General features: G+C 39.4%; 1 protein-coding gene across 11 annotated transcripts in view; it reads left to right on the plus strand.

The window, feature by feature from the left end:
• CSNK1G1 (casein kinase 1 gamma 1) overlaps positions 1-27,958 on the plus strand; it is a 183,341-nt gene that overhangs the window by 124,611 nt on the left and 30,772 nt on the right. For 7 of the 11 annotated variants that reach the window (XR_006704063.1, XM_045447922.1, XM_045447926.1 and 4 more), the window contains exons 5-10: positions 8,982-9,133; positions 10,476-10,710; positions 16,643-16,728; positions 18,802-18,886; positions 19,141-19,289; positions 20,351-20,458. Coding sequence is in view for 10 of the 11 variants with exons in the window: in XM_045447922.1 (XP_045303878.1) it covers positions 8,982-9,133; positions 10,476-10,710; positions 16,643-16,728; positions 18,802-18,886; positions 19,141-19,289; positions 20,351-20,458 (815 nt within the window). In the remaining variant the exon portion in view is untranslated. The remainder of the gene's footprint in view (positions 1-8,981; positions 9,134-10,475; positions 10,711-16,642; positions 16,729-18,801; positions 18,887-19,140; positions 19,290-20,350; positions 20,459-27,958) is intronic. The other 4 variants (XM_045447923.1, XM_045447920.1, XM_045447925.1 and 1 more) reach the window with 1 other exon arrangement.

Below are 27,958 nucleotides of genomic sequence, written 5' to 3' on the forward strand. Positions count from 1 at the left end.
TACAACCAAAATGTCCATCTGCAGGAAAACTTAAGCAAATATGGTATATCATAGGGTCAGATACTATGTAGCTATTAAAATAAATGAGGTATAGCGGCGCCTGGGTGGCTCAGTCGGTTAAGCGTCCGACTTCGGCCCAGGTCATGATCTCACGGTTTGTGACTTCGAGCCCTGCATCAGGCTCTGTGCTGACAGCCTGGAGCCTGCTTTGGATTCTGTGTCTCCCTCTCTCTCTCTGCCCCTCCCCAGCTCATGCTCACTCTCTGTCTCTGTCAAAAATAAACTTAAAAATAAATTAAAAAATAAATAAATGAGGTATATCCATGAGGTGACAAGAAAAAATGTCTACTATATAAGATTAAATTAAAAGTGAAGTTGCAGAAAAGTATTCTTAATTATGCGTCTGTTATGTATGTGAATACTTTTTCTTCATATATTTCTGTACTGCTTTTGGTTTGTTATTATATTTGATTTTTTTAATGTGCATATATTAACTTTTATAATTTAAGAAATAATGCCCCAAGTGACCCTTATTCTGGACTGGTGACTGGAATTGACAAAGCTCAAGAACTGTGGAGAGATGGACATGTGATAGGAAAGCTGAAAAGATAGTATTCATGGAGCTGATATAAAAATAATGGGAACCCAGGGAATGAATAGGACAGATGAAGCTGCTTGTGTAATACAGCAGGGGATTTATATCCTAGAAGAGTGACAGAGAATTGCTAGAAAAACTAAATGTTAACCAAAAAGGCATGTGGTTTGGAAGAGATAGGATAGGAAATACAGAAAATAACTTCGGCCACCACATGAATGAAAGGGAAGAAGAACAGAGGCAGAGAATATAGTCAGCTTAATGGAAGAAGAGAGTGGTGAATCTGGAGTTGAGAGATCTGGTTGTATTACTTGGGTACCCTCGTATGTAGGACAGATCATACAGCATCTCTCAGGGTGTCTATCTCATATGTAAAATGGAGTTTATTAGTATTTTCTTGTTTTCTTCACAGGACGACTGTGAGGTCCAAGTAAAATGGAAAAGGGCTACTTATGTAAAGAAAAGACCATGGAATTCCAGGTTAGCCAGGAACAAAGTTAAGAATTTGTCTCTATATATAAATGGAGAGAGAAGAAAAGGGTAGGAAGATGTCCTCAGACTGCCTTTGCACATTAGATGACTCAGATGACTAATTTTGTTGGTCATTTGGTCTTTTTGGATGGGCAGTTGCTTTTTTGAGAGACGGGAAGAAATTTACATTTGTTTGTGTGTAGCTTTTGGTACTGTTAAGTAAAATGAATAGTTCCACATAGTTTACCTGCATGTGGAACAGCAAGGTAAAACTACAGATGACTGTGTAGAACCATCACGGAAAAATAGACACAGAAGAAAGTCAATGTAGAAATATTACAACTCTGAGTTACGTGGAATCTTCATAGTAGCGACTTGCCCAACAGAACATTTTTTTAAATATCATTCCTGTGAAATTCAAACAAGAACTACTCATTAGTATCACCTGTGTTAGCATGTACCGCACATTTAAAATCTGATTAAGTTATTTTGCTTTATATATGTGTGTTTTAGCATTTTGAAGTAGGTATTGTGCATTCCAGATTCTCAGTGACATTTCATTGAATTGTTACTTACTTATTTATTTAGTACTTACCCTGACCTTATCTACCAGGCGCTTGGACCCATGCTAGACACTGACATACAAACATAATTAACACATAATAGTCACGGCCTTCAGTCTTCTGTTAGTAGGGAAGACAGACACATGGACAAAGAAAGTATAATGGGAGTGGGGCAGGATTGTCAAGGAGTTCACTGTTCTTTGAGTGACCTCATTTTTTTTCTTTCATTCCTTTTAAGTGCTTGCTAGAACTTTCTTGACATTTTATTATTGTTGTTCAGGTGTATGTTAAGAATTGTGTATCTCTTTTTAGCTTTTGAAACTCAATAGATATTCTATCTCTATAACTAAAGCACAGTTGTGAATGCATGCAGTACTAAAGAGAGCAGACATTTTTCAGGGACTAGGTTCTTATCCCGTAAATTTAAAAAAAAAAAATTTTTTTTTTATGTTTATATACTTATTTTTGAAAGAGAGACAGAGTCAGAGACAGCACACAAGCGAGGGAAAGGCAGAGAGAGACACAGAATCCGGAGCAGGCTTCAGGCACCAAGCTGTCAGCACAGAGCCTAACGCAGGACTCGAACCCATGAACCACAGGATCATGAGCGGAGCCGAAGTCAGATGCTTAACTGAGCCACCCAGTCATAAATTTTTACCAGTTCTGAGCTGAATTAGTCTTTCTGGAAGGAGAAGAGATCTTCCACCCCTACCTAACACATTTTTAAATTGTTTTTATCTCAGATACTAATAGAGAAGAAATCTTTTCTCCTACCTTAGGCTTTCTTTCCTGGCTCCTTTGGATAAATAAAACTCTGAATATGCTTTGTGGCTCAAGGCCTTGGTAATTGTGTGTATATGGTAGAAAAACTCAAAAAGTTAAATTTTTTGTGGCTCAGAAATGTGAGACTATTCGTCTGCTCTTGTCTTTCCTCACCTTCTCTTCCCCAACATACAAATTGATCTCATGTTTAACACAGCATATATCTAGCAATAGTCAAGTTCCCAAGAGGCCTGTGAACAAGATGGTTGTAAAACATTTTTCATTATAGGACAAAGTAATTCTGATTCCTTAATTCTGGGTCTAGCTGGGTTTGTTTGTTTTTATATTAAGCCAGCATTTTGAGTAGATGTCATATGTGTACTGGTTCATATTATAAAGAGGCATTTTTCAGAGTCCGAGAAATGGAAAAAAAAAAGAAATACATGTATTGTTTCATATCTTTGTAATGCATTGCTTTTCTAGAGTTATTTTTTCAGTTTTAAAGGCTATGCTTTTATTTTCCCTGTTCACTTCTAACTATGGAATATCATCCTGTTTATCTGCCTATTCTTTCTGCTTTCTTGTTAAGTGGACTTGTTTAATATTATCATTAATCCTGATGATCGTTCCCCATATGCAGTAATTCCCTGTATGAATAGTAATTTCTTGATGGCTCAGAGACACTAAGGAACATTCAGTAGTTGTGCTGGAAGGCACTACCATGGGACAGTTAAGTTTTGAAGAAGAGCTGTCCTATTTTCTTTAAATATTAAAAATAAAACTGTATAAACAAAAGAAGGGAATTGCCAAAGTCATTATGTCCTTAAAGGTTTTCACTGGCCCTAACTTCAGAAGACAGTCATCCCCAACATATACTTATCTTTTAAAGAAATATTAAGGTGTTATTTTTTACATCCAGATATTAATGTAGGTATGAGATTTATTTGAACTTGCTTCATAGCTAGGTAATGTAGTTTTTCAAAAAGAATCAAAGGCTAATTATTAAGCAATAATGTGATCAAATTACCAAAAGCTTCAGGGTGGTTCTATTTCAGTTCTCAGCCTGAGGTGCATTTAAAAATATCTCTACTTAGAGTAGTTACTGTTCATAATGTTTTATGGAATATTTTTAGGTAACAGCTTGGATGATAAAGAAGCCATTATTCTTGATTTGGTATGTTTAACCCAAGTTACATTTATGACAGACTGAAAATTAGCTGTAGTGTCCACCCCACTTCCTGTTCTGTACCACTTGATGTATGTATGAGCCTCATGTCTGGCAGGATTTATAAGAATATGTTATTGATGGATGGGAAAGCTGTTTCATAGTACCCTGCGAAAATACACAAGGTAACAAGTGCAGGGTATATATAACCTTGCAGTTTTGGTTTATAAGAGATGTAACCTGGGGGAGCACCTGGGGGCTCAGTTGGTTAAGCATCTGACTTTGGCTCAGGTCATGATCTCACGGTTTGTGAGTTTGAGCCCCACATCGGACTCTGTGCTGTCAGCACAGAGCCTGCTTCAGAACCTCTGTCTGCCCCCTCTCTGCCCCTCCCCCACTTGTGCGGGCACATGCGCTCTCTCTCAAAAATGAATACACATTAAAAAAAGAGAGAGAGCGGGGCGCCTGGGTGGCGCAGTCGGTTAAGCGTCCGACTTCAGCCAGGTCACGATCTCGCGGTCCGGGAGTTCGAGCCCCGCGTCAGGCTCTGGGCTGATGGCTCAGAGCCTGGAGCCTGTTTCCGATTCTGTGTCTCCCTCTCTCTCTGCCTCTCCCCCGTTCATGCTCTGTCTCTCTCTGTCCCAAAAATAAATAAACGTTGAAAAAAAAATTTAAAAAAAAAAAAAAAAGAGAGAGAGAGGTGTAACCTGTGGCTAAAGGACATATAATGAAACCTGTTAGAAATTTCTCAGAAGAAGGGTATTCAGGATTTACTTCTTTAATTCCTGGGCTTTTATGTAGTTGAGCAATTTAGGAGGGAGATCTTATTAGTGATTTATTTCCAGAGCAGATGAGAAGTTATAAAACTACCTTAGTTTCTGAAATACCATGAATCAAATAATTCAGTGCATAGCTGCCTTGCCCACCTCTCTCACTTCATTCCCATTACCTCATCATTACTTCTAGTAAGTACCGTTTTACCACATGTATAGCTTTTGTTGCATTTAAGGCTGTGTCCTCATCCCCTATCTTATTAAAGGACTTCACAGTATAATATTGATTGATTAAAAATTTAGTAAGCAGTGGATTCGACATGGCTCTGCAGAAGAGTGAAATAGAATATATAGAATTTCTTATTTAAATGCAGCCCAGGAGGGGTGCCTGGCTGGCTCAGTTGGTGAGCGTCTAACTCTAGATTTCATTTCAGGTTATGATACCAGAATTGTGGGATGAAGCCCCATGTCAGGCTCCATGCTGAGCATGGAACTTGCTTAAGATTCTCTCCCTCTCCTTCAGCCTCGCCCCTGCTCACATTCTGTCTCATATAATTTTAGATAGATAGATAGATAGATAGATAGATAGATAGATAGATAGATAGATAGATTTAAATGCAAACCAGGTTAAGTCATTACTGTGTGCTAATCTTTGACCAAAGACACAGACTTTCAAAGTGGGCTTATGTCTGTTTACCACCAACATTGGCCACTTTATGGGCAGTCATGTGAAAAACTAGGAACAGAATGGAACTTGCGTGGGCATCTTTCTGTACAGATAGTTCTAATAAATTATGGCTATGTCTCCCAAAGAGACTTTTCTATTTGGCACATTTTCTGTAATACCTAAGAAACTAAACAGGCAAGTCTTTTAAATAGCCTTAAAACGATTCCAGTCAAAAGATACTGATTCCAGATGTTCTGATGTGAAAGAACTTCTGAAAGAGACTGTCTGTTTTCTGAGTCCTCATAATATATTGATCATAACACATAGCAATGCTTTTTTTTTTTTTTTTTTTTTAGTTTATATCCAAATTAGCATATAGTGCAACAATGATTTCAGGAGTAGATTCCTTAATTCCCCTTACTAGTTAAGCCCATCCCCCCTCCCATAACCCCTCCAGTAACCCTCTTTCCAGCTGAGGTGGCACTTCAGAATCATTTGTGGAACTGTGCTTACATTTGCTACCAAAAGTTCTGGTTTAGTAGTTTTGAAGTGATGTCACTGCATCTGTTTTTAAAAATTTTGGTGCTGTTTCTAATAGACACACTTCTGGTTGACTACCACTCCCAACTTACTTTGTAATTTGAACCACACATATTCTGTATAACCTGGAGCCATGCTTTCAATCATATAGGTTCTGTGGCTTTACAAAGAGCAACCTGGAAGGTAGCTAGAAGGAAACCCTAACTATTGTCAGAATTTTAGTTTTAAGAGGAAACCAGTCCAAACCTCTCCTCTTTACAGATGAAAAAGCAGAGACATGAAGGAATTTTCAGGGTTGGTAGCAGAACCAAATACTAGATCGAAGACTGATTTGAGCCTTTTCTCCAGTAGCATCTTAGACTAGTCCCATCTTTGAGAAAACTTCAAAGCTACTTAATAATCTAAAATTGTCCTGAGCATTCAAAGCCTGCCCCAAGATATGGTGAGGTCTTAGGGTATTTCATACAAGGAGCAATAATGCAGCCAACAGGAATGCCTCACATCTTTGTAGGAGTAGAAGTAAATTCCTTATGGGTGGAGTTATGAGTGATAGAACTCATAGGTAGAAATTACAGACATCACCCAGAATGCTTTTGTGACTTCTTTGTAAACATGGAAATTCTGACAAGAGATGCCTGGATTTATTACTAAAGATTGTCAAGAACAAGATGATCATTTGTCTCATTTAAACTGATCTTTAAGTATCGGAAGCAAGCCTAGGAAATTATGTCAGTATTATATATCTAAGCAGACCTTACTTTTAGTTTACTTATACTTCAGAAGGAGGATTTTGTGCCCAGATTTGCAATTTATCCAACTAAAAGAATAATATGTTTATTAATTATGATTAGATTTGACCATGAAAAAAGGTCCAAATAACAGCTTACTGAAGATAGAGATTGATTTTTCTTTTGGATTAACAAAGGGCAGGGAAGTCCAACATTGGTTACTTCACAGCCATTAGGGACTCATGTTTTTTGTTTTTTTTTTCTTTTTTGTTCCACTCATTCTTGCCACTATTTGATATCCACAAGGCGTCTGATGATTCTAGATGGCTTCTGGAGCCTAAGCCATCATCAAAGCAGGGCATACCTCCAACTTGAGTCAGCTCCCATGGAAGAGCTTTACTAGAACTACCTCGTCCAACAATTTCTGATTCTGTCTCACTAGTCATAGTTGTTATCAAAGGAAGCTAGAAAGTTACAACCAGGCAGGTGGCTATTTGCAGTAATTAGAAGTTTTGTTATGAAGAAGAAGAGAATGGATACTAGACAGGTAACTAACAGATCTGCCACAGCTGTTTTGAAGAATGTACTACTTTTTTAAAAAAGAATATAATATTTATATTAGGAAAATCAAATTTTAGTGACATCAGAAACTATTATATAGCATTTAAATTTGAAAGATCCCCAAACTACCATCTACCATATGTCTGATTAGTAAAAGCAGTAATTTTCTACGATGGTGTTCTGCTTTGGATTTTTCAGCAGGACTCATTAGGAACAGCTGTTAGGTTTTGCATATTTTAAAGAAAGTGAAGAATGAGTTCAGAACAACAGGGAGATACAAGACACTTTAAATTAAATCTGATTTCTTTTGGAGATAGAATCAAAACAACCACAAGGACAATTCAGTGGATATTTATGGAGCTGACAGGAGCAGAGTATGCTGTATTAGGTGATACAAGCTGGGGATGAGCATCCTAAAACACTCAAGTTTCTTAGTACCTAGAGGAACAAGGTAGACTCCAGTAGCACATGAAACAGTTAAACATATCATAGCAACGAAACACACCAACTCCAGATAGACAAGATTTATCCTGGGAATAAGGATGGGCATCTTGGGTTAAAGGTTTAAATAGTAGATATTGTCTTAGTCTATTTGGGCTGCTGTAACAAAATACCAGTAGACTGAGTGGCTTATAAACTCAGAAATTTATTTCTCACAGTTCCAGAGACTAGAAGTCCAAGATCAGGTTGCCGTCATGGTCAGGTTTTGGCGGAGACCCTCTTCAGACTTTGTGCTGTGTCCTCACATGGCGGAAGGGGCTAGGGAACTCTCTACAGTCTCTTTTACAAGGGCACTAATCTCATTCATAAGAGTTCTGCCCTCATGATCTAATCACTTCCCAAAGGCCCACCTCTTAAAACCATCACATTGGGCATTAGGTTTTCAACATATGAATTTAAGGATGATGAGGAGACACAAACATTCAGATTATAGCAGGTAGAATCACCTCTGCTTATCTCTTATCTATACATATAAAAAGAATGAGGAGAAGGAGAGATTTTCTAAAGAACTTGTAGGGGCGCTTGGGTGGCCCAGTCGGTTAAGTGTCCGACTCTTGATCTCAGCTTAGGTCATGATCTCACACTTTGTGAGTTCGAGCCCCGCATCGGGGTGGCATGGAGTCTGCTTGGGATTCTGTCTCTCCTTCTTTCTGCCCCTTCCTTGCTTCTGCTCTCTCTCTCAAAATAAATAAATAAACTTAAAAAAAAAAAAAAAGAACTTGTAGGCAGAAGCAAGTAGTAATCTGTAGCATATATAGCTGCAGAACATGGTATACATAAATGTGTGAGATGGAAGTGTTTCTGCTCTATGAGACCAGATTTTTTAAAAATGTTCTGTAGTCTCATTCATATCCACTGTTCACATGGTGCCATTTAACACATGTTTACTGAATGCCTCATATTTACAATACGCTCTAAGGGAGAAATTCATTCACAAGTTGACACTTAGGTGAGAAAGTGTCTAGATTTTAGCATCTTAGAGCTATGAATTTCAAATCTAGGGAAAGCCCAGCCTTGTCTTTTATTTTTCCTTTTCCTTTGAGAATTACTTACCAGTAACCAATGCTGTCTGTTGACTTTGCCCCAGCTGATAGAAAACAGGAAACTACAGAGACTCCCTGTGAGAAGAGAGCCAGGCTGTACCCTCTGTGACCTCAACCTTTCAGTCTGAGTTCTCCTTGGGGCAGCAGTTGCAAACAGCTCCACGTGGCTTTGGCAGTTAGCATAGGGAGCGCAGATGAAAACAGCTAATGCAACAAGGCCCGTTAGGCTGGCCTGTGAGCTCAGTGAACTGTCTTTTAACCTTCTGTGCTAGTGTACTTTTGGGCCTTCTTGGGGAAGAATAGTTTATGCTCTGATCCAGTAATGGATCAGGGACCGTTCGCTGTCTTCCGTAGCAGTGGGAATACCTTTGTCACTCTGGTATTAAATAGCTGCTTGTTTGAGGCTATTAGGTGATGACTCACCTTTCCTACGTGTTACTAGTTCGCTTTGAAGCTGCTGTGCTCAGTTTAGGTTCTCCAGGAGTGACTATGAGAGAAAATGGTAATCTCACAAATTGTACTTTCTTTATATCTACCCATTGCTGATGCAGCTATCTCACATTTTGAGTTTTGTGTCCCCCACTCTACACCCTATTTCTCCTCTGCTTGCAGGTGAAGGTCTTCCACAGGTGTATTACTTTGGACCGTGTGGAAAATACAACGCCATGGTGCTGGAGCTCCTTGGCCCTAGCTTGGAGGACTTGTTTGACCTCTGTGACCGAACTTTTACTTTGAAGACTGTGTTAATGATAGCCATCCAGTTGGTAAGTTGGCGTTGCTGTTCTGCAAAAGGATAGGTGGGTCCCCCAGCTGCATTCCTGTGTCCCCTTTAGGGCTCTCCCAGATGTCGTGACACATATTGAGTGCACACTCAGAGGTTTGATGGCATTCTAGGAAGCAGGCTGGGCCAAAAGGGTTAACCTAGAGAAGACATACTGCATCTTCTGTTCGCTCTATTTTAAGAATTTGCACCTTGGAGCAACACCCTGCCCTCAACTGAAGTGGAAGCATATAATTTAGTTTGGGGAGAAAGAGGATGATTAGGTGAAATTGTACAAATGCAAGTAATTTCCTTGATGTTTTATTTATAGGTTTTAAACATATGGCTGTAAAGTTTTGTCCTCTCCCCTCACCCTTGCAGCCAGGAAGGGATTGGCCACGTAACCCACTGCCCTAACAATCAGATTCCAAAATCATGTGACCAAGAACCTGCCTTAGCTCTCTGGCCTCCGGTTCTTACAGAGACTGGCAGAGCTGAAGAGACAGCTCCCTCAGCTCCAGCCAAATTACACAGCAGTGCCAGTTCAAGAAGCAGTTAAGACAGTTCCCTTGAGAAGTCTGTCAGCCTCTCAGAGGAAGGATGCTCATGCATCTTTTATTGGTCTCAAATGGTGGTGGTCTCACCCACTTTACAGTAAAAGCTTGGAAATGTTAGAAAATTGACCTTGGCGTTTGAGTCCAAACTTAAGATGCCTCGGCTTCCCTTTGTATGCTGTAGATAGAAATAAAACAATGAAATTTGAAATAATGTTATGGTTATTATTTGGGGCTATATTTAATTTCACATAAAAACTGCTCTTCTACCTCTGCTGCTGATTAGCTCTGTAAAATCGATGCAATCTTTACTTCTCTGGACCTCACTTCCCATGTTTTTGCAGCAGAAAGTACTAGGTTGGGGAGGCCTGCCTGACTGAAGATACAAAGGTGTGGGCAGAAGGTGAATGTGACAGTGGCACCTGTCTTCAGAGGTTGCCGACGTATTGTGATAATCCTGGCTGGGGATACTTCGAGCCTCTCAAATGTGTGCTTTCTGACGTAGCATAAAAGCACCTAATTCTATTCATCATTTACAAATTGTAACATTATGAGCTGAACTGGCTGTCTCACTTTCACTTAACTTGATACTTGTTATGTATGTATTTGTATCAGAATTTTTTCTGGTTTACAAGCGTGAAGTGACTGGGTGGTGAAGAAGAAATGAGTTTTACTTCCATTTCAGTAGTTAAAACCTTGGGCTGATAAAAGAAAATGTATGGATGTTTGCTTGTTTGTTTTTTCCCAGTAAACTTCTTTAGAGTATTTTCATCATTGTGTATTCTCTTTTAGCTTTCTCGAATGGAATATGTGCACTCAAAGAATCTCATTTACCGAGATGTGAAGCCAGAGAATTTCCTGATTGGCCGACAAGGCAACAAGAAAGAGCATGTTATACACATTATAGACTTTGGACTGGCCAAGGAATACATTGACCCTGAAACCAAAAAACACATACCTTATAGGGAGCACAAAAGTTTAACTGGAACTGCAAGATACATGTCTATCAACACGCATCTTGGCAAAGGTGTGTTTATTTTCTGCTCAGTGAAAAGGGGCGGGTCCTTAAAATAACTTTTTATTCCAATAATACTTTTGTCCCCTTTGTGCATTACAACTTGTGGTTCTTCTTGCTTCACAAGACAAGTGATTTTTATACTTGAGAAACTAAGATGGTGAGTTAGTAACTTTCCTAAGTATCCTGTTGACAACTTAAAGATTTTTCTTTAAGTAAAATTCTTTACTTTTTTAATGTTTATTTATTTTGAGACAGAGCAAGCGAGAGAGCGTGCACAAGCAGGGGAGGGGCAGAGAGAGAGGGAGAGAGAGAGAATCCCAAGCAGGATCCATGCTGTGTGCACAGGGCCCTATGCAGGGTTCAATCTCATAACCATAACATCATGACCTGAGCTGAAACCAAGAGACAGAAGCTTACCCAACTGAGCTACTCAGATACCCCTATTTAATTCTTTATACTATGTTTCCAAATGCTTAGTTTTTTAGCAGTGTGGGCACTTGAATTGTTGTATTAAAATGATAGCATTTGAGGGTCGCCTGGGTGGCGCAGTCGGTTAAGCGTCCGACTTCAGCCAGGTCACGATCTTGCGGTCCGTGAGTTCGAGCCCCGCGTCGGGCTCTGGGCTGATGGCTCAGAGCCTGGAGCCTGTTTCCGATTCTGTGTCTCCCTCTCTCTCTGCCCCTCCCCCGTTCATGCTCTGTCTCTCTCTGTCCCAAAAAAAAAAAAAAAAAAAAAGTTGAAAAAATAAAATGATAGCATTTGAGTAAGTCTAATGATGAATTTGGTGTTTACATATGAATGAATGACTCCATGTATGACAGTCCTGAAAAGGACATCAGATTGGTTGGTATCTGAACTGGGGAAGAGTGTGTTACTAAAACATGTGCTAGGCTTCTGTTCACTGTGCATAATTCCATGAATAATTCTTTGAGGAAGAGCCTATGTCTTACTCAATGAAAATAGAGGAATTGTACATTGTATTCAGGATAGACAATTTGTGAAAGCTCAATCAAGGCAGAAGGCCTTACTTGTTAGAGGAACTAGTTCAGGGGAGAATATTTGTAAGAGAGCCTAAGGAACAGTGGGAAAGCCAAATAAGCCCTGGGCCCCTCACTAGCTTCTCCAGAAAAGCTTCCATTTTTATCTATTTTATATATTGGGCTTCTGTGGAAGATTCTATATGAAGAAAACATTCTAAAGTGATTGTAAAACTATGTTTGAAATTCATCACTCTTGGGGCGCCTGGGTGGCTCAGCTGGTTACATCTGACTTCGTCTCAGGTAATGATCTCACAGTTCATGAGTTCAAGCCTTGCATCAGGCTCCGTGCTGACACCGTGGAGCCTGCCTCACATTCTGTGTCTCCCTCTCTCTCTTCCTCTCTTTCTCTCTCTCAAAAATAAATATTTTTTAAAAAATACACCACTCTTGAGAGTAGACATGTAAACAGAATATTATCAGGTTCCATACTCCTAGACATAGCTAATTATATTGGGTGTTTAAATATTAATGAATTGTTGTGCACTAACAAGTATTTTAAAGACTAAATGACTACAAAGTTGCCTTATTGACAAAACTGCCTATGTTTTCAAATGAGGATTCTAGTGTTAGTGAAGAGTAACTATCATATTGCAAACTGATACGACTGGAACAGAAATCCTGAATGCTATCAGGATTTTTTCAGTAAACGTATGAAAATCCTCACTTAACTAAATGTAATACTTTAAAATTAGACTAGAAGGGCTTCTGCCACTTATTATCTGTGTCATTTTGGACAGGTTACTTAATCTTCCTGAAACTTATCTGTAAAATGAGAGTAATATTTCACAAGGATGTGTTTGTGGGTTGAATGGGTAGTATGTGTAACATAGTTCTCTTGCATAGTGTTCAATATCCCCTCTTTCTTCCTTTTTACTTAGATAGACTGTGTCGTAAATAGTAAAGTCATGATTATTTGGTTTAACTGACAGACTCTAGAAGTTGTTCTAATTCCTGCTTCCTAGGCACAGCAGTCCATGTTCTGATTTTATTATTCTTGTCAGGAAAGGCAAGAAGAGACAGAGATGGGTCTCTGTGTTATGTACAGATAATGGTTTACAGAATATGTACAGATAAGGTACAGATAATGGTTAAGAAAAAGGTTTGCAAACCCTGGCTCTTGCGCTTAAATCTATATGATTTTGGTCCAGTAACCTTTCCTCGGCCTCAGTTATCTCATCTATGAAATGGGTATGATAATAATACATTATACTATAGGATACTGAGAGGTAATACATATAAAGTATTTAGCACAGTGCCTCGTAGTAGCAAAGACTCTAAATGGTAGTTATTTATTTATTCAGCAAAATACATTTTAAGTGTGTAAGATCATCAGACTGGTACTTTCATCTCCTGGTGTAGCCATTCCTGCTGGAACTTTGAGTTTATCTCCAAACTTGAAATTCCTGAGTTCTAGAGTTTTTTGGGTCACATTGAACCTATCACCATGTTTTTGCCCTCTCCAGATTACAGAGAATACATATAGATGGTTATTATATGCCCTTTAAATTCTGTCCAGGGTCTCAAAGCAGAGAGGTATAGGACCTTGAATCATACTGTTTTGTTTTCTTTGTTTGTCTATTTATTTATTTTGAGAGAGAGCGAGCGAGCAAGCAGGGGAGAGGCAGAGAAAGGGAGAGAGAATTCCAAGCAGTCTCCACACTGTCAGTGCAGAGCCCTGTTTGGGGCTCGAACTCACAAACAGTGAGATCATGACCTAAACTGAAATCAAGAATGGAACACTATTTTTTTTTTTTAATTTTTTAAATGTTTGTTTATTTTTGAGAAAGAGAGAGAATGCAAGCAGGGGAGGGGCAGAGAGAGGGGGACACAGAATCTGAAACAGGCTCCAGGCTCTGAGCTGTCAGCATGGAGCCTGACATGGGACTCGAAATCATGAACTGTGAGGTCATGACCTGAGCTGAAGTCAGACACTTAACCAATTGAGTCACCTAGGTGCCCCAAGAGTGGAACATTCAACCGACCATGCCACCCAGATGTCCCCATATTGGTTTTTAAATGTGTAGCATTCTTTATGTTGTAATGAAGAAAAAGGGAAGTGCATCTTTAAATGACTTGGGGAGAATTGTCTGTTTTGTAAGGGAGAACAAGGGAAGAAGCCTCCTAAACCTGATCATATCAGATTAGCCACTTTGTATTCTTAACGACTGAAGTTAGGGTAAGAACACTGGGTCATCTAGACACTTTCCTCCAGCAAAATATATTTGACCTAAAATCAGAGGTGTGATACATGTAAACCAAGCATGTCTTTCTGAATGGTTGAAAGCAGGCCTTTATGGTGTGAAAGAATTCTGTGTCCTACTTGTCCCACTTGTATTGAAACCTTTCTTCTTTGAAAAGGAAAATACCCTTCATGAAAAAAATGAGAGCATGTGGAAATTCTGAACTAAATGAATACGGTTTTCAGAGAAGTACACAAATGAAGCATGACTCTGGTTTTCACTTTTTTGAAAGGATTAAGTTATCAGAGATTAATTACTAATGGGTTAAATTATCATAGATTAATTACTTTAGAATTTTAGAACTGGAAAATGACTTTTCAAATTATCTACATCAGCCAACTTTCTTTTCTTGTTTATTTTGAGAGAGAGAGAAAGATAGTGCATGTGCGTGAGCTAGCAGGAGAGGAGCAGAGAGAGAGGGGAGAGAATCCCATAGGTTTCCCACTCCACACTGGGCTTGACACAAACCCAGACATCATTACCTGAGCCGAAATCAGGAGTCTGATGCTTAACCAACTGAGCCACCCAGTCACCCCAACCACTTTATTTTCAGGTGAGAGGACTGTGGCCCAAAATAGGTGACTTGGCCATGCTGAATTTCACGTGGATCGAATGAATGGAAAGAATGGGCCAAGAGCTAGATAACCTAATTCGGGAGCCATTATTTTTCCTATTATGCCATATTCCACAACTATTTTTCATGGTGCTCAGTAGTTGGAAAATCACTTTGTTAGTTATTCTAGTAGGTTTACGGGTGTTTTTGGGGTGTGTGTGTGTGTGTATTTAAAAAGCACTCATTTTATAATGGGATTTGCTGTGGAGAGAAGTTGGGCGTTTCTCAGGATTGATCAGTATTGAAAATGTGGAGAGGTTTGCCCTCTAGTGCTCAACCAACAAAAGTGCAACTGTCCAGTGAATTTTTATTACCAAGGGGCCTCTTCTTACAGGAAGTGGATATAAAAATGGAAAGGCAATGTGTAGGTGTGATACAGTGTGAGAAACTGCAGGGTGTGGTTTCTTTGTCTGCCCTGCTTTATGAGAGGCCTCAACTCACCCTGCTTGTTCTTTCTTTTTTATTTGTGTGTATTTAGGTCCTATTAACAAACTCTTCCAGTCTAATGCCTTTATGTTTTCAATTATATATAAAATTTGGTGGCAAACCCCAGGCAAGCTGTGTAGACAAAAGCTTCTGTTGGTCTTGCCATTTTACTTCATTCTTTTTAAGATTATTTCAATTGATGTGCATCCACTCAATTTTATGTTATTTATCTCTTGTCAGGGTGCCTCTTTTTCGCATTAGTGACCACCTTGCCAAAAACCATTTTCAAACTGCAACTTACCAAGTTGCCTTTTGTTTCCTGATCCACCCTGTAGAGTTCTATTCACTCTTTGTCGTGCACATTTTCCCATAATTGAAGGCAGCCATTAAACATGTTGTACTTCTGCATTTTGAGCTGAGTAGCTCTCCTCCCTGCTTCCCTCGTAGGTTTTACTTTCTGCACAAAGAAAGCACAATCAAGTTTAGAGTAGCCCCTTAGTCTTGTCTTTTTAACTTCTCTTGATAAAGCCCTCAACCTGATTCTGAGAAATAAACACATAAGATATCTGGGATGAGCCATACTTGGCAAATTAGGAATAGAGGCATGTACTACTTACATTCAGTCTGACAACCCAAGAATATATAAGGACGTCTTTTGAGATGAAGTTACAATATTTTTTATTATCTATTCTTTAGTTTTTTACTATCTTAGTCTTCCCAAATGAAAGAAACTAAAACCTAGCAATTTGTTTTGCCTGATAAGCTCCCAGAATGCGGGGATCCTGTTTTATTTTTCCATATAGGGCACCTTAATGATAAATTACAGGGGAGGGGCGCGCACACACACACACACACACACACACACACACACACACACAGAAATACACACACAGAATCTGAAGCAGGCTCCAGGCTGTGAGCTGTCAGCACAGAGTTTGATGCAAGGCTCAAACCCACAAACTGAAATCATGACCTGAGCCAAAGTCGGATGCCTAACTCACTGACCCAACCAGGTGCCCCAAATTTTAAATGTTTCTTAAGGTAGCTATGGAACATGGTACAAATGGCATGGAGCTGAGAGATGATACATTGATGTTTGTTTATGTCAAACTATATTTTAAGTGTTAATTTTTATGATGAATTAAAAGCACTAGACATGTATGCTAGGCATTCCACAGCTTGTGTCTTTGCAGACCTGGCCATTAGGATGGACCATTTAAAAGTTTTAGCTGCTTTATCTTCTCACTTTCCATCATGGTAACCCAAAGGGTAACTGTAGCCCATATACCGGAAATAACATTTCATTTAAATTGTCTTACTTTCAGGAAGGTGACAACAGTGACCGAGGGGTGGCTACTCACCATTTAGTGATTTAGATTTGGTTTTAGTTTAGGATTTGCTCTTTTCACTTGATATTTACTTGCCAGTGACAGCTCTAGGCAAAGGAAGCACACAGTATTTTTTGGTTTTGATCTGAAATACTATCCCTGGTTTAGATATACAAAGAATTAGTAAGCAGCGCCTTTCCAGAGCAGAAGGGTTTCTGAAGGGATTACTTGGTTTTGAACCCCTTTCTGCTTTAATAACTGCAAACATAATGTGTGATCTGTCTTCCCTTTTAGAGCAAAGCCGGCGGGATGATTTGGAAGCCCTGGGCCATATGTTCATGTATTTCCTTCGAGGCAGCCTACCCTGGCAAGGACTCAAGGTATCCTTGAAAGTGCTCAGTGGAGGGCTTTGTTTCAATACTCAGTTGTTAATGAAGGGGTTGCTGACTTGACGTCTGCAAGAAGCACAATTGGGAAGATTGGCTGGCTGCAGAGATGAAAAGCAGGGGCTGGTTATATTGTCTATACTGTAGATGCTTCCCTGGGCTTTGGGAGCTCTGTTTTGCTCACATTTGTCTTCTTCCCCTTGTGAATCCTTCTTCCTTGTTTTAGGGTTTTCCACAGTCTCTTCCCTTGTTCCCTCCCAGCCTTGGCACTGCTGCTTTTCTCTGTGTCACTTTCCTCCTCCACTACCATTATGTAGCAAGAAGAGTGTTCCCAGTGTACTGGGGAATTTCTGGAACAAATTGATGACAGCAGCTGCTACACATTTTACCAGCAAGGCCAACAGAGCTGGGTGTGCCCCTAAGGAGAACTGGAAAATATTTATTCATCCTATCAAGGCTAAGGATCCACCTGAACTAAAATAAAAATCCAGGTTTAACATTGCTCTTCATATGTCTTATTCAATAAATGCCTATGCAGACAATAGCCATTCCTCGTGAAACATGTAGTTTAAATAGCCTTCCTTAGGTATCAGTACAGTGTATTTGTGTCAGAGTTAACTACTGATAATAATTTTAACCACTGTAATTATTCTGTGCCTCTGGCTGGTTAGACTAGGAAATGGTGAGCTTCTAACCCATTTTAAGTCCCATTTTAGATAGTTAAATGTGAGGTATATTTTTGAGTTGTGATTTATTTCAACATGTTAGTATGGAAAGAAACTTAATCAATAGATTTAGGTACTTACACACCCCTTGGCCCCCTCCCTTTCTCCCTCCAGAAGGGCAGAATGATTCATTTGCTGTGCTTTCTAGACCGTTGTCCTGAAAAGTAAAGCTTCTGCCCCTTCCCTTTGGGAAGATTTTATTTCTTTCCCCTTAAATTCTTCTCCTAACACTTCCTAGTCTTCTCCTAGTCATATGTATCTTTTCATTGGTATAGATAGCTGTCAGATAGAGTTTCATATTCTATTTACTCATTACATAGCCAAGCAATACATTTGTGTATTAATTGAAACTCACTCACAGTCTACGAATCATTTTAGTATCAGTTGTAGATCTAAAATTTCTCCAATTTTATTTTATTTTATTTTATTTTATTTTATTTTATTTTATTTTATTTTTATGTTTTTATTTTAGAGGGAATGCAGGCATGCAAGCATGAGAGAGAGGCAGAGGGAGAGAGAGAGAGAGAACCAAGGCTCAATCTCACAACCTTGGAATCTTGACCTGAGCTGAAATCAAGAGTCGGACTCTCAACCGACTGAGCCACCCAGGCAGCCCTCTCCAACTTACTATAGAACACTATTGCTTAAAACTGGGTGCAGCCAGCTAGGGAGAGCCTCACAAGAATCCCTTGAGGCTACACTGTTGGTCCAAGCTCCAGGAGCCTTCTGTCTATAATCCTGAACAAACTTAGTTTGCTCTGAGCTGCTGACATATATGAAACCTACCTGTTAGCCTGTTAGCCATGCCTCTATCATAGGTAACACTTTTCCCTCTGGAAGCACATTGTGGAAAGGCATTTTCTTCTACTACTTATTCTTTTTTTTTTTTTTTTTTTCCCCTATTCAGATTCACAGTAAATATTCTGTGGAGCCATCTGTCTGCCCCACACTTAGATTAGCAATATTTTTAATCTTATAATAGAACTGATCTAAGAAGGAGAAGGCTGAATTTTTGAACCCCGGTGGTCATGGGAGATTACTAAGCTTCTGCAGTTTTGAAAATAACTGCTATATGATATTTTTATTTCCTTTTCCTAACCACTCATCTCATTACATTTGATGGTGTTTATCTGAGACTACTAAATATATTTGCAAATAAAACCTTCCAGAACAGAGCAGACGTTAAATACATCATCTCTGTTACATTTCTTATTTATTAGAAAGAAGATTGAGCCTAGCAATTCCTGCCAGTTTGAGTGAAGCAACCATTGCATCCCCAGACATATTGGACCTCCCATACTTGGCACCTGTTTCCAAATAACTTTCTCCCTTTGCTCTACAGGCTGATACATTAAAAGAGAGATATCAGAAAATTGGTGACACCAAAAGGAATACTCCCATTGAAGCTCTCTGTGAAAACTTTCCAGGTAGGATGCTAGAAGGACATTCCAGCCATTGTGACTAAAACTTTGAAGTAGGTAGAGACAATGACTTGGTGTCTCTAGATAAGGGCGCTCTCTAGAAAATTCACATTTCCTTTTATTGTCATTTAGACCAAGACAGGTTTTATCACTTTCATTTGGGTCATGAGGAAAACACAAATATTCCTAACTTGGCTCAGAGCTTCTCACCATAGGAAGCATTCAGCTCATGAGCATGGCCTTTCATCTCTTTCCTACAGAAGAGATGGCAACGTACCTGCGCTATGTCAGGCGATTAGACTTCTTTGAAAAACCTGACTATGAGTATTTACGGACCCTCTTCACAGACCTCTTTGAAAGGAAAGGCTACACCTTTGACTATGCCTACGATTGGGTCGGGAGACCTATTGTAAGTATCCTGTTTTACCTCATCACTTCAGACCAGCACTACCTCGCTTGCCAGACTTTCTGCTTAAATCTGTGGAAAAAACATTCCTTTGACTGTGGACTTTACGTATGCCAGCCTTTTCAGGGTGATGCCATAGGTTACAATTACCAGAGTTAGAAAGCAGGAGCAACTCCTTTATACGTTTTTAGGATTATGACCAGTATGGCCTAAGATACCAGAACTTAAGCCAGTTCTTAAGAAGAACTTTTGCTTGAATGATCCAGAAGCTGGTGCTACGTAAGCTGGTCCTGCTTCTGTAGAATTGGAACCCAGCACCATAAGAAATTTTTTTTTATTATTCATTTTATTAAAAAAATTTTTGTTAAATTTTATTTATTTTTGAGCATGAGCGAGGGATGGGGAGAGAGAGAGGGAGACACAGAATCTGAAACAGGCTCCAGGCTCTGAGCTGTCAGCACAGAACCTGACATGGGATTCGAGCTCATGAACTGCCAGATCATGACCTGAGCCGAAGTTGGATGCTTAACCGACTGAGCCACCCAGGCGCGCCTGTTTATTTATTTATTTTTTTAATTTATTTATGTGAGAGAGAGATGGAGTATGAGCAGGGGAAGGGCTGAGAGAGAAGGAGAGAAAATCCAAAGCAGGTCCTGCACTGTCTGTGTGGAACCCAACTCAGGACTTAAACTCACAAACCATGAGATCATAACCTGCGTCAAAACCAAGAATTGGATGCCTAATGGATTGACCCACCCAGGCACCCATCATGAAAAACTTTTGAATTAGTTCTTCTGGCCAGGAGTTCACAGTACCTGAGAGCAAGCTAACACATCACTGTAGGATGTTTTCTTATTTTCCAAGGTAAGCTGCTCTCTAATGAGCTATTGAGGACCAGGTGGCCTCCCTTTTGCAGATAAGCAAAGTGAGAAGACTTGAAACTGCCCATGATGACTGAAAACAACAATTAACCACTGTTTTATTAGAATTGGAATGATGCTCTCCTTTGCAGAGTCATTAAGTTGGGCCCATCTTCCATTTGACTTTTTGTTATATTTTTCCAGCCTACTCCAGTAGGGTCAGTTCATGTAGATTCTGGTGCATCTGCAATAACTCGAGACAGCCACACACACAGGGATCGGCCGTCACAGCAACAGCCTCTGCGAAATCAGGTATGTGCTGGACCTTCCTTGTTTCAGACATTCTACTTCTTACTAAAACCAAAATTTTTCGGCTTCTCTGCTTAAGTGTATATACTGAAATTAAATACAAAGGACTTGCCTTTTCTCAGGCATGTGGGGTGGCATTCCAGCATCCCTGGGTGCTATAACGGTACTGAGGTGTGGTCAGGCACCTGATACGAAGTATCCAGTCAAGAGAATTAGGACTTGTCCAAGGCTGTTGGCTGAAAGGGGCCGTCTGCCACAGGCCCGAAAGACCTGCTGAACCACACAGGATCAACAGGGTAGCCCATTTGGGGTCTCATCTGTAGTCCAGTGTGGGGTACTCTCACTGGTGCTGGGGTGGCTTTTGGTTGTCTTTATTTGTTTAAAAAATTTTTTTTAATGTTTATTTATTTTTGAGAGAGACAGAGACAGAATGTGAGTGGGTTAGGGGCAGAGACAGAGGGAGACACAGAATCAGAAGCAGGCTCCAGGCTCTGAGCTGTCAGCACAGAGCCCGACGTGGGGCTCGAACTCACGAGCTGTGAGATCATGACCTGAGCTGAAGTTGGACACTCAACCAACTGAGCCACCCAGGCGCCCCGATCGTCTTTATTTAGTTTTGTTTTTGTTTTTGTTTTCTGATTAAGAAGAGTGGGTAATTTGGACTTCTAGCTGACCTGGGCATAAACTGGCACCTCTGTTCCACCTCTGCTCCTGTCCCCATGTGAATTCTAGAGCTGGCCAAGTAAAGTGAAGATTCACCTTTGCTTTAGGCCACTGCAGAGGAGACCATGCCATCCATCCTTCAGTGTTCATGGTTTGAGAAACTAATGGTCTATGTGAGAGGCTTCTCTCAGCCTAAAAACAGAGGAGGCAAACACACAAAAATCAGCAAATTTGACAATATTTGAAGAAAGACGTCACTGATTGGGAAGGAAATATGACAACTTTCGTCTTTATATCATATACAATTGACCCTTGAACAGCACAGGTTTGAACTGTGTGGATCTACTTATATACAAATTTTTAAATAAATATAGTATAGTATTGTAAATGTAAATGTAAATATAGTATTGTAAATTTTCTCTTATGATTTTTTAATAACATTTTCTTTTCTCAATCCTTATTTTAAGAAAACAATATAATGAATATAACATACAAAGTATGTGTTTATCAAATGTTTATGTTGTTGGGAAGGCTTCTGGTCAACAGTCAGCTATTAGTAGTTAAGTTTTGGGGGAGTCAGAAGTTATATGGGGATTTTCAACTTCACAGTGGTTAGTGCCCCTAACCCCCACGTTGTGTTGTTCAAGGGCCAGCTGTACGTTGCTAAGAGAAAACTGAAGACCCCAGTAGATAAATTAGCAAAGGATAATAAACAGATACACAACATGTTCAGTCATTATTAACTCTCAAATTAGCTCATAACCCTGACCTCATGTTTTAATATTCACAGACATATTTATAATAAAATGCAAAAATGCTTATTTCAGATGCACATATGAGAAAGTACATAGGTTAACAATAGCGTATAGAAGTACACACAGGGAACATCTGACTGGCTTAGTCAGAAAAGCATGTGATTCTTGGTTTCACGGTCGTGAGTTTGAGCCTCACGTTGGGTGTAAAGATTACTTAAATAAATAAAACTTAAAAATTTTTTCTAAAAAGAACATACACATGTACAGTGAAGTACATGCACAAATATGGATAGACTCACCAATAAGCACATATTCTTGGCAAAATGTATGTCTTGGTAAGAAAAAAGTATAAAGGAGGGAAATCTGTGTATTTAGTAGCTAAGAGAGAGTAGACAGGCAAAAAGGTGGGATTTAGCAAATCACATACACTAATTGGATCCATAGTTACACGCTTTAATCAAAGTAGTTGGCTAGGAATTACAATTTGACTGGCTTCTGATTGACACAGAATACTGTTGATTCTCTGGTTGTTCTCTTCTACCTCTCTTGTTAAAAGTGTAGCTGAGTGCACACTTAAACTGGCACTCTGAGACGTGACTCTGGACTTTGAAAATCCAGAATCAATTATTGGAATCCATTTTAAGAAAACAACCCACGATATAGATTAAGTTATGTGCATAAAATTGTCACAGTGTCACTTGAAACAAACGTTTTAGAAATGATCCACTTATTATAAGGGAATGGTTATGGATCCAGCTGAAATCTTTTAGCAAAAAAACTGGGTTATAATAAGGTAAATTGTAGTGGGCTTATTCAGTAGAATATTATGTAGCCACTTAAAATAATATTTAGGAAAACTTGTAGCAACCTGAAAATGTTTATGGTTTGTAGGGTTAAGAAATCAGGGTACTGGGGCGCCTGGGTGGCGCAGTCGGTTAAGCGTCCGACTTCAGCCAGGTCACGATCTCGCGGTCCCTGAGTTCGAGCCCCGCGTCGGGCTCTGGGCTGATGGCTCAGAGCCTGGAGCCTGTTTCCGATTCTGTGTCTCCCTCTCTCTCTGCCCCTCCCCCGTTCATGCTCTGTCTCTCTCTGTCCCAAAAATAAATAAACGTTGAAAAAAAAAAAATTTAAAAAAAAAAAAAAAAGAAATCAGGGTACAAAATTAGAATGACAGCATGATTTCCCCTCGGGGAAAGGGAAAATGAAAAAATCAGTGGAAGGAGATAATGCCAACATATTAGAAGAAACAGATAATATTGTAGGTAATATTTTTCCAGACTTTTCTATGAAGAAGTTACATTATCCTATAATGAAAAATGCACTTAAATAGAAAAGGTATGGAAAGAAAAAATATCAGTAGTCAGTAGTGAAGTCCACATAATCAGCATATCTGCCCGAGTACTCATGTTTTCAGAATATTTCAAATTAAAATAGGTATTTTCTATAGTTTTCCATGTCTTTTCTGCTTCAGTGAATTCTTAATGCTGCTGTTTTAATTGGATTTTTAAAGTATGGGAAAAAGAGATGTTGAAAACCTGGATTGCCAGGGTGAAAAAATTAGTCAAAGCTAGTATCTGAGTAAAAGTACGCTGATTTTCAGTGTACTTTTTAAAAAATTATTTATTTATTTATTTATTTATTTATTTATTTATTTATTTATTTATTTTGAGAGAAGAGCAAGCAGGAGAGGGGCTGAGGGAGGGTGGAAGGGAGAGAGAGAGAGGGAGGGAGGGAATCCCAAGCAGGCTGTATGCCCAACATGGGGCCCTATGTGGAACTCAGTCCCACAGCCCTGGAATCGTGACCTGAGCTGAAATCAAGAGGCAAACGGTTAAACTGAGTGAGCTACCCAGGTGCCCCTCAGTGTACATTTAAGTGAAGGGTCTTTAAACTAGTGTGTATAATTAGGAAATCTTACTGCAGTGCAATAATAAGCTTCTTTCTGAAGAATTGAATCTTGAAATTCTCTCTGATTTCTTTTTTCTTTTTAGGGTTTTTAGTATCCCTTGGCTGCTAAGGGATCGAAATTCCCCACATTAATGCAAATTTTATACCTCTCTCCCAGCAGGATTCTGAATCCTTGCTGGGTTGAATTCTTTCTGCACTCTGCCCTGTGGGTAAATGTATTTCTAGTATCTGTTCTACCTTTACACTGTGTCTTAGTCTGTGTCTCTTTGCTTTTATTCCATCTTTAGGGTTGTTTTCTTATGTTTTTAGGGTTTTGTGCTTGTTTTTTCAGAAAAATTGCAGCCAAATATGTCCTTTACGTTACTCCAAGAATTGAAAGAAGTATGTTATTTTTTGGATTGGTACTTTTCAAGTTTTGAAATCAGCAAAAGAAGAAAGTAAAATCTCTCTTTGAGAGATCCTGACAAGTATTAACCTCACTTTTGGGGCAGCTAACTTTTTCTCAGCAACTTTGACTAAAAAGTCTAGCTGGAGACCTGCTCTGTGAAAGTATGTCCTGGGGATACCAAGATAAGTAGGGAGTCACTGCCCTCAAAGAATTGCCAGGTAGATCAGCCAGGTAGCCAGATAACCATAACCCAAGACAGAACAGAGAAGTTCCCCAAGTTTCAAATTATCATCATCAGAGATTGGAAGAAGAAGACATTTCATCTAGTTTGAGCATGACAGTTTCATGAAAGAAGGTGCATTTGAAGTGCTCTTGGAAGAGTAACGTGGACATGAGAGAGGCATTCCATGCAAAAAGGAAATATGAGCAACAAGAAGTTATCTAGTTCATTTTCCTAAAATATATGGTGTGAATAAAGGAGACAAGGCTAGGAAAATTATCTTGGAGCCATTTGATGAAGTTCCTGGAATGATGGGCTGGAGAGTTGATACTTAGTTTCAGTAGGGAATAGGTAGGTACTAAAGGTTTATGAACAGAGAGGAGTGATGTGATCAAAACTTGGCTTTAGAAATTTTTTGGCATAGAACATAATAATGGCTTGACAGCCAGCCTGGAGACAATTAAGAACGCAGTGCATCCACTTCGGAGGTTAAGGGGGCCTAGATGGGCTGTAGCAGTGAAAAAATGATATAAGGGTGTGATCTGCCAGACTTGGTAGCCCACATGCATGTCAAGATGGAGGGAGAAGGATGAGTCAGAGTAGTTGCTGAGATTTTGAAGCCTGAATAACTGGGGGGTAGGTGGTATAATTACTGGAAATGGGAAAGTTGGGGGAGAAACTTCTTTGGAGTTTGATTTTAGGCATCTTGAGTTTTTGTCACGTTTTGTTTTGTTTTGTTTTGTTTTGTTTTGTTTTGTTTTGTTTTGTTTTTGAAAGAGAGCACACGTGCATGTGCAAAGGAGGGGCAAAGAGAGAGTCTTAAGCAGGCTCCACACCCAGCAAAGAGTTGACCTGGGGTTTGATCCCATCACCTGTGCCGAAATCAACAGTCAGATAGTCAACCGACTGAGCCACCCGGGTGCCCCTAGGCATCTTGACTTTTAAATACTAGCAGTGTATTCCAGCTGAAGGTGGCCAACACGCAGAGGAGGACTTACAAAAAAAAAACAAAAAACAAAAAACAGTGACATATTTGGAAGTCAGAGCATGGAGGTAACATTGATGATAGTGCCAACACAGTCTCATTCTGGGTAAATCTGCTCTTCAGTTGTGGTGGAGGAGTGAGACTGGAGATTAACAGGCTGTTTAGTCCTATACTTAGAGTAGGAGGAGAAAGAAGGGGAGCTCAGAACTTGATTTTAGCTTAGCCCAAGGCTTTGGCCATAGGACATTTAACCTTTTGGGGGGGCCTTAGCTTTCTTAAATGTAAGCCTATAAATAAGGGTAGAGATTTTTGTTGCTTTGTTCATTGCTATCTCCATAACACCTAAAAACAACGTCTACAGTAGTAATTCTTTGAATGAATGAGTGAATGAATGAATTAATCTGTCAAATGAGCATAGATGAAGTCAGATGTCTGTTTAAAATATAGATTTTTATTTAACCTTCCATGAAAAATAAATTGCAAGCTTTTCTTCCTACTTGTTTTCTGTTTCCACAAAGATCCATTCTGCCTCCTTTGGCAGCCCGAGTAGGGCTAGACTGTCCTGAAGATGAAGGATGTTAAAAAAATAATAAAATAGGCTCTTGCTGCGAAGTAAGTTCGGGCAGTTGTATTCGTTCTCTTCCATTACAATGAGAATTTTCAGAGAAAATAGGCTTTGCTATTCTAAATTGTAGGTATATTGAACTGAGTACTATTTGGTTCCTAGATGCAGTGATAGATCTCAAATATGGTTCCCAAAGAACTGCATTTAAACTCACCTACATAGGGGCATCTGGATGGCTCAGTCGGTTAAGCATCCGACTTCGGCTCAGGTCATGATCTCATGGTTTGTGGGTTCGAGCCCTGCGTCATGCTCTGTGCTGACAGCTCAGAGTCTGGAGCCTGTTTCAGATTCTGTGTCTCCCTCTCTCTCTGTCCCCCTCCTGCTTGCCCTCTCTCAAAAATAAATAAACGTTAAAAAAATTTTTTTTAATAAAAAAAATACTGGGGCGCCTGGGTGGCGCAGTTGGTTAAAGCGTCCGACTTCAGCCAGGTCACGATCTCGCGGTCCGTGAGTTCGAGCCCCACGTCAGGCTCTGGGCTGATGGCTCAGAGCCTGGAGCCTGTTTCAGATTCTGTGTCTCCCTCTCTCTCTGCCCCTCCCCCGTTCATGCTCTGTCTCTCTCTGTCCCAAAAATAAATAAACGTTGAAAAAAAAAAATTAAAAAAAAAAATACTAAACTCATCTACATATACTAAATCTGTTTTTTACAACTATGTTAATATCAGATGTTTAAGAACATTTTTTTAAATGTAAATTTTACCCAGCTAGGGAACTATAATCAAATCATGAGTTTGGATAGAACAAATACTGATAAAAGCTAGATCAATTTAGAAAATTACCAATGGATTTGTCTTTTCTGTTATTTTCCCCTTGGTATTTGTCCTTTCCCAGGTCCAAAGATGGTAAATCTTACCATGGCTGTGGTTCCTCTGTAAAGAACCATCCATTAGGAAGGGGTTGAAAAATAGTTCTGCCTCTTTCTACCTGGCAAAGCTTCCCTTTGCATTCTCCGATCAAATGTGATCAGGAAGTAAGTCCTGGCGGTATCCAGAGATCTAATTTGGAGTGCAGTGTATTGCACTGTTGAAGGTTTTATTCATTGTGTTTGCTCAGTGTGCTAGATATAGAATCTTGCATTGACTAGGATGTGCGTGCAGGAGTATGCTTCCTGCTCTTTCTAAATCTAAGCCTGTGGCAGTCCTTACTCAAGAAAATGCTATACACATGCTACCATGGTTCAGCAATTTTGATAGTTACATAGGTTTCTGTGGGCATATGAAGAAGGGGTACTTGACCTAGGAGGTTAGGGAGAACAGATCTGTTTTGAGGTTGGAAAGAGTCACATTGGTCATGAAGAACTGTTAAACTCTATCAGACATGGTATCCTAACATCATAATATTGAAAAGCACTTACTCATTTTTATATGTACAATATGTGTTCAGGGGAAATAATTTTATTTTTGTAATTTTCTACTCGGTGAACTGTTCATTTACAAATTATCAAGTTTGGCTGGGCAGGAAAATATGAATCAAATGTTAGAAAAGCCGATCTCTCATCCATCTAAAAGAACCATATTTCAACTAACTCAGTACCTTATAAACACACAAGAAATGAGCAATAAAACTTGAAAGTGTCGAGTCATGTTGAGTTTTGAAGGTGTTCCCCCAGTAAAAGTGTTTCAAGGGCACCTGGCTGGCTCAGTGTGTGGAACATGCACCTCTTGATGTTGAGGTTGTGAGTTAAAGCCCCACATTGGATTTAGAGATTACTTAAAAGTAAAATCCTTTAAAAAAAAAAAAAAAAAGTTCAGATTTGTTTGTATCTTGACTCGAAAGAGATGAGATTAAAGGGATGTAAAGTCTTAGAAAAGTATGTTGTGGTTTAGTGCTGTGGTGCTTACTGGAAGAAGCTTGTTATAAACATAGCTTTTCCAAAGGAGAGATTAAGCCAGGTTGCTAAGTAGCCAAGATGGCCAAAGATCTTGCTAAAATGAATATCTTTATAGATTCTTTTGAAAG

The sequence above is a fragment of the Leopardus geoffroyi genome, chromosome B3 (genome assembly GCF_018350155.1).
Source record: "Leopardus geoffroyi isolate Oge1 chromosome B3, O.geoffroyi_Oge1_pat1.0, whole genome shotgun sequence".
In the NCBI taxonomy this organism is placed as follows: domain Eukaryota; kingdom Metazoa; phylum Chordata; class Mammalia; order Carnivora; family Felidae; genus Leopardus; species Leopardus geoffroyi.